The sequence below is a fragment of the Mytilus edulis genome, chromosome 8 (genome assembly GCF_963676685.1).
Source record: "Mytilus edulis chromosome 8, xbMytEdul2.2, whole genome shotgun sequence".
Classification (NCBI taxonomy): domain Eukaryota; kingdom Metazoa; phylum Mollusca; class Bivalvia; order Mytilida; family Mytilidae; genus Mytilus; species Mytilus edulis.
This window is the reverse complement of record NC_092351.1, coordinates 52,922,432-52,942,630: the sequence shown is the minus strand read 5'-3', so window position 1 is coordinate 52,942,630 and position 20,199 is coordinate 52,922,432. Positions and strand designations below refer to the sequence as shown.

At 31.2% G+C, this 20,199-nt stretch overlaps 1 protein-coding gene across 2 annotated transcripts in view; it reads left to right on the top strand.

Annotated features, from left to right (window-relative positions):
- The window catches only part of LOC139485876 (opioid-binding protein/cell adhesion molecule homolog), a 40,700-nt gene extending 20,865 nt beyond the window's left edge, over window positions 1-19,835 (top strand). The window contains exons 3-5 of one of the 2 annotated variants that reach the window (XM_071270526.1): window positions 14,420-14,704; window positions 15,509-15,838; window positions 16,573-19,835. In XM_071270526.1, coding sequence (XP_071126627.1) covers window positions 14,420-14,704; window positions 15,509-15,838; window positions 16,573-17,102 — 1,145 coding nt within the window. In that variant the 3' untranslated portion in view covers window positions 17,103-19,835. The remainder of the gene's footprint in view (window positions 1-14,419; window positions 14,705-15,508; window positions 15,839-16,572) is intronic. The other variant, XM_071270525.1, reaches the window with a different exon arrangement.
- The last annotated feature ends 364 nt before the right edge of the window (window positions 19,836-20,199 follow it).

Sequence of the window (20,199 nt, the reverse complement as noted above, 5' to 3'; positions counted from 1 at the left end):
TTGAAAATTCAGTGTTGTTTTTTAACCTTTATTCGAATTTTCGAAATATATCCCTTTCTTCATTTATTGTATACCTTCGTTCAGCATTTTTGTTATACTTTTTTTCCATATATTTTAATAATTATGTGTTTATTATTTTTGTTGTACATCATGCAATTATCTTTGTTGGGTCGTCTTAGGTAAGGTCTGAATTTAAAGTCATCTGAACTGATAGTTTTTAAATATAAAATATAATTTGTAAACATAAAATGCGTCTGGAAACAAAGCATACGATAACAAGTGGCTCTAGTTAGAAATATATAGCTATTGGGAGATTACTATTATAAGTCGTGAAAAACTCGTGTCAATTTCTCAATGTCTATTATCTTGAAACAGAAACAGTGTTTTATTTAATGACACAAAATAAATAGCGGAGGAAAACGACTGTTATTACGGTTATTCTGCATCACTACTAAGTCTTTATCAATCTGATCCCAAGACAAAATGTCCCCTTTTAATCCAACAACACATCTAAATCCGCAAAACGTCAGATTTTCGAAAATGCGCAACTAAATACTTAATCAGGAAGCGAATATCTATATAACGGATCATATTAAACATGTTAAAGTAAAAAACAAATTATATTATAGTGAGAACAAAAACAAAATCCAATACCATATACTTCTATAAATCAAATAAATCATCGTTATAGTTACAATAATAATAAGATAAAAAAAAAACACAATTAGTCAATTGTCTTTTTTTACAAAATGTTATATCGGTTTCACTGCCGATGTGGTTGTCGATTATTAAAGGACTAACGTTACTAATGACGAGGTATTCATTTACAAGAACGGAAATAATCTTTGGTCAAGCTTAACATGAAATACATGATGTTTTCAGTTATCTAACTTGTTAAAATTTTGGTATGATTATCTGTATAAACAACGCTTTTTGTAGAATGTGGAAAAGGTACAACTTGGGAAAGAGTATTTGCATGAGTGTGCTTGGATGACGTATTGGATATCAGTAAACTTGTTTTGTTATACTCATTCCCAGTTGAATATACACTTGTCCTCACAGCTTGATTTTCGGATTACTGCACACATAAACAAAAAGTCCCAGTAAGGTTTGTTTAAATTCAGCTACCTTTTAAAAAAAAAAATTGAGAATGGAAATGGGGAATGTGTCAAAGAGACAACAACCCGACCAAAGGACAGAAAACAGACGAAGGCCATCTTTAGGTCTTTAACACAGCGAGAATATCCCGCAACCGGAGGCGGGTTCAGCTGGCCCCTAAACAAAATGTGTAATAGATCAGTGAAAATGGACGTCACACTAAACTACAAAACATATAAATGAACTAAAATTAAAAAAAAACCATACAAGACTTACAAAGGCCAGACGCTCCTGAGTTTGGACAGGCGCAAAATGCAGCGGGGTTAAACATGTTTTGTGAGATATCAGCCCTCCCCCCATACCCCTAGCAAATATAGAATAAACGAACGCACAGCAATGCGCATAACAGTCCCTTTTTAACACTTTCAGATTAGAGTCCTGAAAATGATGAAAGCTCACGACTATAATTGTAACCTATTGAACTTTCAACACACAAATGTACATCATTATTTTTTGTTTCCTGTTCGATATACCAAAAAAGTATATAAACTTTTCAAAATTGATTTGAATAATGATTGTTTCCCATTTTGATTGTAAAAGCTTACTTCCGTTATTGTATTTGTTTGTTTTTAATCAATTTATAAAAATCATAAATAAATATTGCGGAAACTATTTTAATATCACCAGGAATAAATTGAAGGTAAGATAAAAAAAAAAAGAATTTTCATATATGAAATACATTATAATCTATTTTTATGAGCAGAATATAAAAAAAAACAAAAGATGTGGTATGATTGCCAATGAGACAACTCTCCCCCGTAAACCAAATGATATAGAAGTTAACAACTTCAGCTTAATTCTATCTAAAAAGAAATCTGAATCCCTAATAAAATAGATAAAGTATAAGGGCAAACGATTAACAAAAAATACAACAGAAAATCCTTATTTTGTATAACCTTGTATGCCAAGCTCCTAGTAAAATTCAAAACGAAAAGCCCCTGAATAAATGACAAAAGAAAAGCTCAAACCCATCAAAGGAATGGAAACGAACAGATATATTCTTGACTTGGCACATGCATTTCCTTATGTAGAAAATGGTGGATTTAACCTGATTTTAAAGCTAGATAAAAATCTCACTTATATTTGATAATTCAATGGTATCGAAGACTTGATGTACATTTATAGAATGGATAAGGTACTGCTTATAAACGCAATTGTATATGGTACATATATATAAGGATTTTTTTTAAAATAAAAATTGAGAATAGAAATAGGGAATTTGTCAAAGAGATAACAGCCAGATCAAAAAGAAGAAAACAGCTGAGGCATTCTAATGAAACATTTTTCAAATATTGATATATAAGCAACACCAGTATTTACAAAGGGAAACTAAACGTATAAGTATATTGTCATCATATTACAGATTGGACCATGCCTGGGTTTATTTTGAGGTTGATACCATGGTTTTTTTTACACATCTATAGTAAGTATGAAACAATATTTCTTCTACATTGCTATCATTCTTATTTAATCAAACAAACAGTGAAATAATAATATATTAAATTAGGGAAATTAAATAATATGTTTACACAAACAATGCTAACTTTTCTGGTCCTGTTTTTTTTTTTATATATTAAAACAATGTTTATTATGTATCATTGTCTTTACACACCATATAAATGAATGCAAAGTGTAATGCAAGGAGATATATGATATCATGTAACATGACACAAGTGTATTTTTTACCAGATTTTATTGCCTCAGTGTTCCATTTTATCGAAATCGCCTTGTCTTAAGTTGTTCACTTTTTGACTTATATCATTTGCCATCTAATATCTTGACGTTTGGAATTAAATTGTTTCATAGACTTATGCCTCAAAATTTGGGTTGTGCGGTCAATTTAGGATTTTTTATAGCTGACAAAAGCTTCAAATACTGTCAAGTAAATACAGCATTAATGTATATTTTTTTTTCAAAAGCAGAAAAACGATTAAGATATATCTTAAAAGATACACCATATAAACATTTAACGCAATTATTGTGTTAAAGAATTTCGTATTAATTAAGATTATGGCGTTGATGGATGCAAAATGATACTTTCAACTGATGATTGTTAAAGAAGGTAGCATTATCTAACTTCAATTGAGTTGTGACTAGCCTTTCGATTCATACCATAAGATACTGGTTTTACTCATCATTAAAGGTCGTACAAAGAACTGTCGCTCTTCTTGCATTATCATTCATTTGTTCTTTGGTTGATAGTTGTCTCATTGCCCTGAATAAGAAGCTCCACTTTGCTGCCATCAATACGAACATTTCAGTTAAGTAAGTAAAATCTATTTGAATGACATGTTATCCTAAAAAGTCATTAGAAATCCTCAAATCAAAAAACACTTATGCATATGTTTTTATAACTAAATGGATAGTTTTCATTATACAACTTATGAACATATACTTTTTTTCTGAGGAAAATTCTTTAATTTGTTCACATTTAGAAGAAGTTTACTTATTTTCAATTGCTTCCTCCCAGGAAGCAATTCGCCGACATATTTTCCGTATGAATAGTGACCTGAGCGTGACCCTCCTCGTAAAAATCAGGTGGTCGCAATACGCATGGATCTGTCATTAAAATAAACAATTATCTGATTATTCATGTTAAACACGTGCTCAATAACCATGCTTTTTGTTATTTGTTTACTATAAGGTGACAATCGGTAAACTTCGGCTTCAAAACACGGCATTTAATGAGTACCCATATTTGTTAAATCATAACAGACAGAGAGAAAAACAATTGACGATTTAACAATATATATGCGTAAAAAATGAGAAATTCGTGCACAGGGGACTTAGTTTATGATATATACATGCATTGGTTCAAGAATTGGATAAATATTATTTTTCACCACTCACTCGCTTCATATGACTTTAAAAAGTAAAATCACAAAAATACTGATCTTCGAGAAAAAATCAAAACGGAAAGTCCCTAATCAAATGGCAAAATCAAAAGCTTAAACAGATCAAAACGAAACTGATTTAGTATAGGCATTTTCCTAAGTAGAAAATGGTGGATTAAATGTATGGAATTAAAAATACTCTGTATTAGACGAAGAACCATAGTAAAAGCTCATTTTTTTAAGAAGATCTAGAAAGTAGGAACAACATGTATAAAGGCATAGTGTGATCTTTAGTCTAAATATAGATATAAGAACATGTGGTATCAGTGCCAATGAGACAACTCTCCATCCAAGTCACAATTTTTAAAAGTAAATCACCAAATGTCTAAGTCACACTGAACAGCAAGCTATAATGGGCCCCCAAATTGACTAGTGTAAAACCATTCAAACAGAAAAACCAACGGTCTAATCTAAATGCCGGCATTAACAAAGTATTAACAAAACAAAATCCACCTATATTAAAAGGAAGTACCATAAAAACTGATGAAATCAAATATCATAATATACGTGTAACATCCGAAGGGACAAATGGAAAAAAAACCTTCTATTTCCATGATTTGGCACATACATTTAATCGTTTCAAATATTTTGCATTAACCTTAAAATGTCAAAATAAATTTAAATTTGAATTGTTAATTTCTTTTAGACATTGGAGCTTACCCTACTACAAATAATACAGTGTATGTATCAAAAGGGATGTCTGCAGTCTTGAAATGTCAAGTTTATATGAATAGGTATTCTGCGTGGTATGGACCTAGTGGAGAATTTGGTCGTTATCCGTACACCGTTGAACTTTCTATTAATCCCAAATTTTCAAATAAACTAAAACTTGTTGGAAACATAACTAACGGAGAATATAACATGCAAATAGACAATGTAACTGAGAATGATGGAGGAGTGTATGTATGTTTCCATAGCCATATACAGAATCATACAACCGATGAAACCGTTGTAACTTTGATTGTACAAGGTAACTATAGTAATAATTATACAATAAAAGGAGATGCAAATGTGATGAAGGTTCATTAATTTCTGTCTCTTCACTTTGAAAATTAAAAGTATTCTCTGTCTTTCAAAAAATCTTATACAGATGTTCACAAGTTATTAGTCAGTCAGATATAATTTTTGTTTATTTTCAGTTATGTGTTACGTTTTTGCTTTACCATGTTCACATTTTTTGCGGTACACAATATGCAAAAACTGAGACAAGAGCCTTATATCGAGATCTTTTCATTAATTTTCAATATAAAAAAGAAGATGGGGTATGATCGTCAATATGACCACTCTTCACAAGAGACCAAATGACACAAAAAATTAACATCTATACGTCACTGCACGGTCTTCAACAATGAGCTATAAAAGTATGAGTCAAGTTTTTTTCCAAAACAATATTTTGTTACAGGATAATTTATACAAATATAAAGATAAACTATTTTTTTCGTTAATGCCTTGCCTCTATTAAATACCCAATAACTGAATGTAAAATTACCATTTTAGGTACACAACATTCATTTGCAACATGTTTATGACGACATATGTCTGTACTAAGTCAGAAATATGACACTTGTTGTCCTTTCGTTTGATGTGTTTGAGCTTTTGATTTTGCCATTTGATAGGGACTTTCCGTTTTGAATTTTCCTCGGAGTCTAGTATTTTTTTTATTTTACTTTTTCCTTTAGTTCGGGTATACCACTTTATATGGATATACATTATTTAGCATACTGATGTTCCATCAAAGATAATTGTATGTTGACATACTACTATTATTTTACTTTTGTTGTTGACCAATCCAGCGACTGATTTACAGTGCATAACAGACAAGTACATGTTTACAATTTACAGAGAAACGTGTATTAATAATAAACAAAGCATTTTTTTACAGATTGCTGGAAAGACATCTAATTTTTTCTTCTTATGTGACAAAATTTACATTTCATAATAAAAAAATGTTAATTCTATGCACAGATACACGAATATTTGTGTCCTAAGGTTAGTTAGAAATACAAAAATGTACCAAATCAAATCAAATCAAATATATTTTATTGTCAATTAAGGACACCCTGAACAATAGTAACTTATAGATAAATAAACAAAGATTACAGATATTCGCTCACGAAAGAGCAAACAAACGACACAAAAACCTAAAATGATGATAACTTTCGAAAACGCGAGCTTTCTTAATGTCTCAGTTATCTCGTAAAATAGCTAAAGCGAGTATTTAAAATCTGTAAAATGCACTCACACATTTGTTTTGTTTCGGCAAAATTGTTTATGAAAGCTATATCTGTAATTGCAAAGATCAATAAAAGTCAATTAAAACACACTTGTCTAATAAAAAGTCAAGCTAAATGTTGCACGTCCTCAGAGATCATCAGATAATATTTTCTAGTAGTAACACATGCAATGAACATTTCTTTATTATAATTTTATTGTAAATAGTTATTTGTTTCTGCAATTGAGTAATTACTTACTCCTGTATTCACAACATGCAAAGGGATAGTATAACCATGAAGGAATAACAACAATTAAAGTGCAGTTCACTATATCATTATTTTTCTCTGACTGTTAAAGACCTCTTTACACTACATCCATTGGAAGTTGGATGTGTACTGATTGATATTGTAGTATTAGAGTTTTTCTCATTGTTGAAGGCCGTACGGCTGCAAATAATTGTTTACATCCACTTCATCTGAACATTGGTTGATATTTTTCTCATTGGCAATCATACCTCATCTTCTTATTTGTATATTCCTTTTCTTTTCTTTTTCTTATTTCTTTTGTGCAAAATGATTTTGTGTCACGAACTCATTTTTCAACTGATTTTTATCGTTTGTTATTACGTTGCATTGTTACACCAGTGTCCCAGATTACGGGAGGTTTGGTACCTTCAAACATGATTAACCCCGCCATATTCTTTCTATGCCTTTCCAAGTCATGAGCCTGTAAATCAGTGGTTGTCATTGGTTCATGTGCGTAATATTTGTTTTTCGTAAATGCTGTTGTTATAAATAAAGACAACAGTAGTATACCGCTGTTCAAAAGTCATCAATCGATTGAAAGAAAACAAATCCGGGTTACAAACTAAAACCTAGGAAAACACATCAGCTTTAAGAGGAAATCAAAGAAACAACAAGAACACTGAAGTGCAACAAAAACAAACGCCAACATCCATAGAAACGAACTATTTGATAAAAACTGACTTTTTCCGGACTAGGTACAGGACGGTTTAAGAAAAAATGGTGGGTTGAACCAGGTTTTATGGCTAGCCAAACCTCCCGCTTATATGGCAATGTTAAGAAATATAAATATAAGCAACATCAATATAAATTAGATCGTTAGTTTTCTCAATTGAATTGTTTGATATTTTTCATGTCGGCGCCTTTTAAGGCCAGGTTTTTCTCATTGTAGAAGTACATACGGTTGCCAATATATGCTTACATCCACTTCATAATGGCTAGCTGTCAAACTAGGTTTAGTCAACCATTTTATTCGTGGGGAATGTGGCAGTTGTTATCCATTCGTTTGTTGTTTTTTATTTTGCCTGTGGCTAATTTTCTTTCCGTTGAGAATTTCCGTTGGAGTTCGTTATTTTGTTATTTTACTTTTTTTATTTGAACTTAGGTGGATAGTTGTCTCATTGACAAACATACTAAATCTCACAATTTTTTGTTAATACACAATGTACTTTATTTTCTTAACATTTGCAATATACATGAATACCAGTAAATTTTATTTGATTTGTTTTAATATAAGACTCAACGGAGGTCTGCTTTATATGTCATTGAGACAATAACCAAACGAAAATAAAATAACCATAAGACAACTAGATGACAGCATAACATTTTCGACAATAGACAGATGTTTTATGCCGTATATGTTTTATGAAGAGCATTGTTTCTGAAAAGATATAAACATACATCATACACAAATTCCTACAGTAAAATGCATTTTTAAAAATTTTCAACTAGTTTTTTAAGAGTTCAAAGGAGTTTTACTTGACAGTTCGTTACTAATTACACGTGAAACTAATGAACATATACAGTGCAAAACAAAAGACAATGCCTCCTTTATATGACTTCGACAAGTCAAACAAAAAGTCGGAAACTGAAGGAAGTGAACTGTATATATCTTTATTTCATTTGAGAATGTAAATTGAAAGTTAATGCTGTATGCATTGCCTGTTTAACATAAGACGAACAAACAAATCAAACATGAGATTCCGCTAAACAATACAGAAAGAAAATGTTCAACCAAATTCCACGTGTTTATAAAAGAAATTAAACTTGTAGTATCCCAAAACGCATTATGTTTCGTTGTGCCGATTAGTGAATTTCTCAGGAGCATGTTTACTTTTTTTTTTGGAGGGGGGGGGGGAGGAATTACTGTTCGAATGTATTCTGACGTCAGAATTCTATTGATCTCGACCTCTTTATAAATTCTATGTTATGCATGTCAAGTGCATTTCAATTCGTTTATTTTTGATTGTCTATTTTTTACAGTCTGTCCAACATCACAAGTTCTGATAATCCTACATCTCATATTCCGATAGTCTTACATCAAAAGTTCTGATAGTCTGCCATCACAAGTTCTAATTGTCCCACATCACAAGTTCTGATAGTCCCAAATCACATGTTCTTATTGTCCCACATCACAAGATCTGCGACTCTTTTCACAAAAAAATCTTAAGACTAAAAATACTGATAAACATTTAAGTTTCACTTACAATCAATGTTAATCGTAAGATTTTTGTGCAGAGAGTCGCTGATAGTCCCACATCACAATTTATGACAGACCCCATTATATGTTCTGATTGTCCCACATCACAAGTTCTGAAAGTCCCACATCAAAAATTCTGATTGTCCCACAGCACAAGTTCTGATAGTCGCACGTCACAAGTTCTGATTGTCCCACAACACAAGTTCTGATTGTCCCACATCACAAGTTCTGATTGTCCTACAAAACTAGTTATGATAGTCCAACATCACAAGTTCTGATTGTCCCAAAACACAAGTTCTGATAGTCCCACATCACAAGTTCTGATTAACCACATCACAAGTTCTGATAGTCACACATCACAAGCTCTGATTGTCCCACAACACAATGTCTAATAGTCCCACATCACAAGTTCTGAAAGTCCCACATCACAAGTTCTAATTGTCCTACATCACAAGTTCTAATTGTCCTACATCACAAGATCTGTGACTCTTTTCGCAACAAATACTTGTACACATTTACACAATTTTAATCGTAAGATTTGTTGTGCAAAGAGTCGCTAATAGTCCCACATCACAAGTTATGACAGACCCTCATCATATGTTCTGATTGTCCCACAACACATGTTCTGAAAGTCCATCATCAAAAGTTCGGATTGTTCCACATCACAAGTTCTCATAGTCTCAGATCACAAGTTCTGATGTTCCCAAATCACAAGTTCTATTAGTCCTACATCACAAGTTCTGATAGTCATCATTATATCACTTATTCACTTGCATTCTGTGTTAATTTCTGCAACTTCAAGCATTCATAGCAATTTTGTCTTAAGTAAGAATAAAGTGGAAGTCAGTTCAAGTGAAAATTATACCTTATCCTAACGTGCTAAAAAATAAACATACCTTTAACATATTTAATTGCATATTAGGGCACACTGGTTCCCGAAGTTTGAATTGTACAAATATAAGTACTTCTGATTTGAGCAACATTGCAAATATGCCTCCTATCTTAATTTCATGTTTATTTTACTATTCAAAAGAAACTTTTACCAAGGGGTCTACAGTGATTCCAAGTCCTTAAGCTTTCATTGATACCAAAATTACCTAAATATTTTACTTATTGACAACGCTGCATCTATGCGTAGGAACTATTTTGTTCAAAATATGTTCTACTTTCTTGTATTTTCTTTCTAACCGGGACGAATTAGTGGATTTATATCTTTAAAATATACATTATTAGTAAAATTGAGAATGGAAATGGGGAATGTGTCAAAGAGACAACATCCCGACCAAATAAAAAACAACAGCAGAGGGGCACCAACAGGTCTTCAATGTAGCGAGAAATTCCCGCACCCGGAGGCGTCCTTCAGCTGGCCCCTAAACAAATATATACTAGTCCAGTGATAATGAGCGCCATACTAATTTCCAAATTGTACACAAGAAACTAAAATTAAAATAATACAAGACTAACAAAGTCCAGAGGCTCCTGACTTTGGACAGGCGCAAAAATGCGGCGGGGTTAAACATGTTTGTGAGATATCAACCCTCCCCCTATACCTCTAACCAGTGTAGAAAAGTAAACGCATAACAATACGCACATTAAAATTCAGTTCAAGAGAAGTCCGAGTCAGATGTAACCAAAGAAAATAAACAAAATGACAATAATATATAAATAACAACAGACTACTAGCAGTTAACTGACATGCCAGCTCCAGACTTCAATTAAAATGACTGAAAGATTATGCTTTCATCATATGAACATCAGGCACAATCCTTCCCGTTAGGGGTTTAGTATCATACCATCATAACATATATGAGAATAACATAACCCGTGTCATGCCAACAACTGTTTTTAGAATAAATGTGTTTCGATGCAAAGACCTTATCAGTGACTCAATATTAACGCCAAAATATGCAATCTTTAATGACTTGACAACAGTATCGTAATTATATCCCTTCTTAATAAGTCTATTCAAAGGTTTTGTAAGTTTCTGATGTGAATACTGACACTTTTGTGCTTTATAAAGAATATTTCCATAAAAAATTGGATGTGAAATACCTGAACGTTTTAGAAGTCTGCATGTTGAGCTATATTTACGAATGATGTCTTTATACCGATGATAAAATTTAGTAAATGTTTTGACTAGTTTGTGATATCGAAAACCCTGGTGTAATAATTTTTCAGTAATACATAAATTTCTCTCGTTAAAATCTTAAACATTGTTACCTACACGAGCGAATCGTAGAAGTTGAGATATATAAACACCGTAAGATGGTGACAAGGGAACGTCACCATCTAAAAACGGATAATTAACGATAGGAAATGAAAAATCATCCCTTTTATCATAAATTTTAGTATTCAGCTTTCCATTAGTGATATAGATATCAAGATCGAGAAAAGGGCAGTGGTCATTGTTAGTATTAGCTTTATTTAAAGTAAGTTCAACAGGATAAATTTCATTAATATACATACTGAAGTCGTCATTATTGATAGCCAAAATATCATCCAAATATCTAAAAGTATTATTAAATTTGTTTATCAGATGTTGTTTCGATGGGTCTTTGCTTATTTTTGTCATAAATTGTAACTCATAACAATACAAAAACAGGTCCGCAATAAGTGGTGCACAGTTAGTCCCCATTGGAATTCCGATAATCTGACGAAATACGGAATCCCCAAAGCGTAATTGTATATCAGGAACAAAAGCCTGTTGTGAATTTTGTTTCGTTAAAAATAAAATATGAGAGTATCAAGCTTTCTTCAATAAGGGCAGTCGTTTGCCCATGTTCAAACCAAAACTAATAATAATTTTAGAATGCATAGTATCAAACCCAAACTATGGGTATAGCGTTAACTCCAAATGTTTATGGAACAGAGATACCAAATTAAGGGTACATGTTAAACCGCTAATCATTTCTACAATTGCATGTAATAATGTATGACTTAACAGCAATATTATGGTTAACATTGTTTATATTATGTCAAAATCTGATCAATATTGTCAAAAAATACAAAAAAACGCTACCATTTTTCGACTTTCCTTATCAAGTTAATTTAGCTGAGAGAAATAAACCCTTTTTTCTAATGTTACTTATTAATCTTATAAAAATATGTAAGTATTACACGTTACAGGAAAAAATTACTTTGAATTCAGCTATCAATCCATGTTCTATTTGGTAATATAGCTCTTCACCTGTTTCGATTCTTATACATTCTTGGCTTTCTAGTATTCGGCTTTGAGCGTCATATATTTGTGTTTTGCCTTTGAACATATAACGTTATTTATTGACCGTTTATTAACATTTCAATAATTGTTTGATCAGTAATTAATAGAATAGAGAATAGAAACAGGAATATGTCAGATGGACAACAACCCGACCAAGAAGCAACAAAACAGCTACCCATTGGTTTTCACCGCAGCGAGAAATTTCCAAACTCATAAGCAGGCTACAGCTGGTCCTAAACGATTATGTGTATTAGTTCAGCAAAATGGACCCTAAACTAAACTCCAAAATATATAAATTTACGAAAATAATAAAATAGAAAACACAAAGGACTTACAAAGGCAAGGTTCATGACTTGGGAAGGGCGAAAACATGCGGCGGGGTTAAACACGATTTGTGTAATCTCCTTCCCCTAATACCTTTAGACAATGTGGAATAATTAATACGAACAATAAAACTCAGTGTAAAAGAAGTCCAAGTCCAATGTTGCAATATTTGACTGAAGAATATAAGCAAAATGACAATGATCAAAATAAACTAACATAGGACTACTCAGTTACTGACATGACATCTTCAGACTTCAATTAAACTGATCGAAAGATTATGTCTTCATCCTATGAAAATCAAACACAATCCCTCCCGTAAAAGGTTCAATATCAAGCCATCAAAAAGTATGCGAGGAGAACATACCCCGTATCATGCCAACAACTGGTTTTAGAATAAATGCGTTTATTTCCGATGGAAAGATCCAATGAGTGAATCAATACTAATTAAAAACAAAATGCCACCTTTAATGACTTGACAACAGTATCGCAACTATATCCCTTCCGAATAAGTCTGTTTAAAGGTTTTGTTAGCTTTTGAAATAAAGACGACATTTTCGTGCTTTGTATAGAATATTACTATGTGAGATACCCGAACGTATAAGATATGTGCAAGTTGATTTGTATTTACGAATGATGTCATTGTTCAATTGATTAGTTTCAGGTTTGACAAGTTTCTCAAATCGAAATCCAGGTGTAATAATTGTTGAGCATTACAGTAATTTTTTTCGTTAAAATCAAATACGTTGAAATATATATAAACACCGTGAGATAGTGATAAGGGAACGTCACCATTTAAAAATGGATAATTAACAATAGGAAATAAAAAATTATCTCTTTTATCGTAAAGTTTAGTAGTAAGCTTCGCGTTTAGATTTAACAGGAGAAATGTGTTTAGTGTACGTACGGAAGTCGTCATTATTTAGAGCCAATTTATCATCCAAATATCTAAAAGTGTAATAAAGTATTTGTATCAGATGTTGTTTCAATAGATCTTTGCTGAATTAATTAGTCATCAATTGTAAATTGTAACAATACAAAAACAAGTCCGCAATAAGTGGTTCACAGATAGTTCACATTGGAATTCCGATAACTTGGTGATATACAATAAACTTCTAAGTTGTGTATTGTATACTGTCATTTGTTTATTGTTCTTATTAGCCATGACATTGTCAGTTCGTTTATAACTTGCTAGTTTGAAAATCCCATTCTTAGATTTCGCCTATCTTTTAGCGCATGAGGTCCCTTGCGTTATCTTCGAGGTGTCTCTGCCGTTTGTGATTCGATACGAAAGGACCTTATCTTACCTGGTTATAAAAATTGCAGCTTTATCCTTATCAGAATTTATTCCGCTGTATAGCATCATGTGAAGCGGATAAAAAAACAATAATTGAATTTAAATCGACTTTTTGAAATTTCCAAACTTTTGAATACTTCAATGGGTCATACCTGAGCATGATTTCGCCATGAAAGCAATTAACCGGAACTTTCAAAGATTTGGGCAGATCCTCTTTATACAACAGAATCTACACAATACCATATTAAACTTAATGAATTTTCAGACATATGATGCACATATGTTTAAAATGAATGTACAAACGTAGGCCATGATATTGTGAATTCGATTATACATTAAAACTAAAAATATCAATGCTTGTTACATGAATTTATTGGAAACTGGTCTCAATTTCTTGGCAGATATAGTATGTCTTTCCATAATATCAAGCTGCGATGTAAAGCATTTTGCATTAACTTATTTATTGTTATTGTTTCTATAGACTTCAATTCGGGCTATATGACCTTTTCTCATATCTGGCCTGGGTTAAAGTCATTACCTATTGTTGCATTTCCATCAATATATGTGCAGTTTTGATTATTGTGTTAAGGCAATGTCTAGTTCTTGTCTGTAATATTTTTAGTTATGTTTTTTCACTTGCTGGTTTATTTTTGCAGTTTCATCTCTTTCCCAAAGACTTTTTTTTATATATATTCAAAACTGTAAGCAATTAATGTATTCGGTATTATCAAATAGATGTACAAAAAGATAGAACATTTTGTTAATATTTTAGCCAAAAAGATACTAATCTGATATTGTCTTTCATCTTAACAGTTCCACCAACTATAAGAATTATCAAAAATGTCACGGACAGAATTCTAACATGTGAGCCGGATGGAATACCTCAAAACTATAGGTATTATCGGTGGCAACATCTCTCAGAATATGGACAACTGATTCGCTTGCTCCCCAATAATCCAACTATTCAAATTGAGCAAAATAGTGCAAATATTGACAACTTCAAGCTGAGTGGAATATATGTGTGTCGCGCAGAAAATGGAGTTGCAGATATACACGGGTCGACAATCCAAACAGGAGAAGCTTCTGTTATACTTCAAGGTATGATTTACCAAAACTTGATATATGCAAGATTATATAAACCCCTAAAGAGCAAGATGATAACACTATTTTTATAAAATTATAGTCAAACTAAAGATTGGCGTTCGATATACAGACATATAAAGAACAACTTTGGATCTTTTGTCTTTTGAGATGACTTTTAGGTGTATACATCATTATTTTTCAAGCAAACAAATATACTTACAACACCCTCCACAACAAACGAAAATAATAAATTTAAGGTTAATTTATTGTTACTTCAGCTTGGTATATGGTAGTGCCATAAGATCTTTTGCAAAATATTGAGTGAAATATAACCTTGAAAAATGACAACCGGATATGACCTGGAGTAAAATCGGAAGTAACCATTTTTGCATTTTTTACATTGAAAAGAACCTAGAAATCATTTATTTGTTTAAGAGGGATATATAAACCTAATATTTGAGACCGTAAGAGTTCTTCATTAAACAGGAAATAGCTTCCGTTATAACAGGCAAAAATATATTTAAATCAATGGTATAACAGCTATCATATGAGTCCAGAAGTGACCTTTTTTAATCGGCATATGAGACCAAAAATGACATTATAAAAACTGAAGTAGCATATTATCTTTCTTATTGTCGAGAAAAGTATATAAAAACCATATTTTGTTAAAAAGTTAAAGAAACATATGATTTGACACCAGGTATCTTTCCTTCAATTATTTTCGAAATTCAATGTGGAAAGACCTTCAATTGTTCTCTGAATAATTGGATTCTAAGTATGTGTTATTCTTTTGTGAAGCACTTTCAATGTATATTGCAGACAAGCCTAGGTTTGTTGCCGTTACAGAAAGTATACAGTATGGCATCGTTGGTTCTCAGATAGACATCAGTGTCATGGTTTATTGCCATCCAGAATTCAGTAGTGTAAATATTTTAACAAATGATTTTTGTTGCTTCAACGAAACGAAGTACCAGCTAGTTACAGACTATAACATTACTATCAATTCATTTGAACAAACAGTTCGCATGAAAGGGTACAAAATATCACTTGAGGGGTTTACGCTTACAGAAAAAGACTTTACCATATACAGCTTTTTGATACAGAATGAAATTGGCGATGAAACCTTTAGTGTTAAACTTATGGTAAAGGGTAAGTGTCTTTAAGAAGAAGAATACATAATCATGAACTACATAGAATGTTCATGTTAAGTTGTTTTGAGTTGTAGAATTCTTTGATATCATCAAACACCAAAGATCCATTCTCATCCCTTTTTAGCAATAGAACTGCGGAGAAAAATCATCACATTTGTTTTTACATGAAAAGAACAATCATTCATATTGTATAATGAACAGTAATACTCAACCATTTATCAGGACTGCATCTAATTTCACTGTCATTTTGCAGAGAAAAATATACATAAATCCATAATTTTGAATTTGGGTTAACGAAAGTTTTTAGTATCACTGGAAATAATTGTTTATAATTGAGAATTCTTTCTTTAGTCAAAATGATTATAGGATTATCAAAAACATTAATTATGTCAAGTAGAAGAAATGTAACAATGTTTACTTCATAGTTCCTGGTAAAATGTATGCTGACATTAACCAACAACATAATTACTTCATAGATTTCTCGTCTAATTTTGACGACGATGTCTTGATATCTAACTGATTTAAGTTGATAATCGTCTATCTCAGTGACAAAGTTGTTGTAAACATTTCTGTTAGTACTATACATACGAAAATAAATCTGGTGAGATGATAGATTTTTAAAATGAATTCGAAATTACGAAATATACTGATAGTGTGCTACAACATAATACTGATATATATTGATAGCATAGGTATTTTGACTACTCTTTTTACAATGTTTTATATTCACAGAAAACAAATTTAAATCCAAATCTGAATATGAGCCAAGTTGGTTATTAATGGGCTGTGTATTTGGAGGAATGGTAATTTGCAGCATTGGTTCAAATATTTATTGTTACATGAAGGGAAAGACTAGGGTTAACGTAATGCTAGAAACCTATCCAGAAGAACATTATGATCAAATAGGAACAATAAACTATAATAACGTAGCATTTGAACCAAGAACCGACGTTACACAAGAAAATAATGACACATCAAGAATCGATGGAGACAGTGATATTCTGTTAAGAGTTGAATCGGAAAGCTCCAAAGAAAGTTCTTTAGAAAGGCTGACAGGTATCAGTCAATCTAGTGACGGATATGAAAATCCGTATCAATCAATAAATCCTGGGAACATCGAAATACATCTATATAGTAACCTCGATTCAAACATTTATCAGAACACAATAATATTTCCGATGAGTGCTGAAACGAAACACACAAAAGTTTCAGAGGAAACCAGCAAAACTCCTTGGCTTATTATTTACACCAAAAAGCAATAAGCTGAGTCAATAAATCGATATGAAAATAAAAACCGGTATACTATAAAGGTGGTTAAAGAAATTCTCATGTTCATACACTTTGTCTTCAGTTTTTTATTTGTTCAACTTAGAACGGTAAAAAAAATACTAAAGACACAATTGAACGTCGAATAAAAACAGAGAATCATACGCAAATATGAAAATCAACAAAGGACTTTTATTTCTTTTTTGTATGAGCTCTAAATGTAAAAAACTAAAAAAAACGTTGAACGACTTGTGATGAACAAATTTCGCTTTTGTTGATATAGTTGAACATCTGATTTTGCTTGATAGAATCTTACATGTTGATCTCTGTCTGGATTATTTCTAAGAGATTAAATAATCCTCCATGATATTGTATGCACTAGGGTATTTAATCAAGTACAATCAACATAGCAATTCATCGGTCATCAGGTTACATTTGAAAGAAAAATAAACTTTAACCCTACGGGTATATCACTAAAGGATGTTTCCTATGCACTACAGTAAATGATCCTATCTAGTTTTCTAATGTGTTAGCGAGAGACTCGATATCGTCGAAAAGAAGTACAACGCATCAAGAATCCATACAACTATATTTAATAAGTTCCCGGCTCAGAAATTAATTTTGTTTAGAAGATTGCTATCTTTTTCCTTATAAATAAAATATTTTGTAAGTACGTTTTATCGCCAGAATACATCTAAATAGATAACATTTTTTTGTGATTCTAATGTATATGTATATGTAAGATAAACTCTCATGTCTTCGAATTGGAAATCCAGACACTTTTTTATCCTCTTACATTGCCAAAGATTTTAATTCTTCAACGCTTTTTAAATATTGTTCATTACATATACACTAGGAAATAAAAATTATGATTATAAAACAGTTTTATGACTTGAACCTCATCAGAAAATCCTGAAATTAAACACTTCCAATCTGGTAGTGAGCTTATTTTTCAGATATTTTGTTGTAATAAATTCATAAGTGTGCAGAAATTTGTATTTGAAAAACTAAATAAACGATATCAGGTTATCACTTTGATTTTACTTAACAAAGGCCGCACAACGTTTGTCTTTATAGAGGGTTACTTTAATCGAGTAATATTCATATGAAGAAACAATGTAATGCTAATGCATGCAATAACAACTAACCGCATAAGACAATCTCAGTGACAATACAATTTAATTGTTTGGTTTTTTTTTCAATTGGATAAATGCATTATGACAATTATAAAATAAGAATTCTGACGTTCTTTATTTCAGTTTGGAGATTATGAAAAAAGAGAGGAATAATCACAATCATGTATCTACGTTTTGTTCATCATTATGCCTACCCTTAAAAAAAATCAGTCCTCAGATATTTAAATGGAAGGAAAATATGTTAAACAAAAAAAAAAGTCATGTTATCAAAATTATTTGAAAAATATGTTATAACTTTTATTTATTAAAAGACGTAAAGTAAATAATTAATTTCCAACTTGAAAAACCAAACAAAATAAACAAAAATAAATCAGACTACAATGCAAACAAAAATCAATATATCCTATTTTTACATTGTTTTATATCAAATGGTTAAGAAAGTAATTGAACTTTTGTTTATATAGTTTTCTCTTTTTTTATGTTTTGTTTCATTTTTGAGACTTGATATCGTTAATCAATCTACTGATGTTTGTTTTCATTCGATTTTTTTCGAAACCAATTGATGCTTATGATGTAAGTGATAGTTTAAGATCCGAGGTTAATTTCCTCCAATAAAGTTTACATTAAATTCAAATGATTTGTTGTTTATATTATGTTTATATTATGTTGTTATCCGCATGCTTACAGTTGACATTTTGTCATTAAATCATTAAAATTTAATGCAAAACATAAAACATGCAGTGTTTTAGCAAAATGCTACAAATATTCATGAAAACGAATTTTATTAAACTTTAATCAGAATTATAATCTGTTCATTTAAGTCTTTAAGTGACAGTTTTAGTATTATTTTTTTTGGTGTCGCTGTTCCCCAGGAAGCCCATAGTAATTTGTCAAAGGCTGTCCCAGCTTTTGGGGTAGCACATTTTTTGTGTTTGGTTTTAAATATATTTATACTTATATCATTGAATTATTGTCATTTTAATATACAAACAGAAAGTAGCAACTATAATTTGCCTATTGTGTTCCAAATGGGTTACTCATAAGGAAATTCACATTATGTGGCCTTTAATCAAAATGTAACCTAAACTTAGACATGATAATATTTACAAGTGTTTGAAGTACAAACAATGATCAAATCATTTATCATTCAGAAAAGTTATTAAAAAAAATGAATAACAAAATTAGAGCATTTTATCGAAAATGATTTAGTAACTAATTTTTAGTGGCATTTTAGTATAACATTTGCTGGAAAATTAACAGAAATAAAACCCATTACTATGTGTAAAAATGAAAAAAGTATCATTTTGTTTTATAAATTTACATCAAAAGTTAAAAAACATATATTCCTATATATTGAACGTACAATTGTACTAACAGTTTCTTAAACATATAAGTTTACAATAAAAACACACAGCAATATAGCTAGATAGTCATTAACGTTATTGAATCGGTTTTCATCAAATTGAATGTTTATCATATTATTTGAAAAGAATGTATGACAAATGTATACTGTTTTTTGAAATTCGTAGCATTCATGTTATCAATATATAATCGTATATTCTAATTAGTGTCAAAAATAAATCAGAAAATAAACGAAATGCATATTGAAATTGCCAAAAGGTACAAAATTACTATCCGACTGTACATATTCGGTCACAATGGTCAAAATCCGTGTCTTGTGACTTGGGGTCTTTTGTGTGTATAATCAGGGTTTCAAAAAGATGCTTCGTGTTACAGTTTATTGCAATAAAGAGAAAAATAGGGTTGATATTTGAGTTGTACTAAATGTTTCATGATCGTCTGTGATGAAAGCTGTTACGATGATTCTTGGCAGACTCTCACAAACTTGAACGGGAACAAACTATGAATGATGCCTATGATTTTATACTGCATTGCTGCTGGACTGGAGGGACGGGATCGACTAACACATCTATAAATAAAGAGATCAATTCTTTTA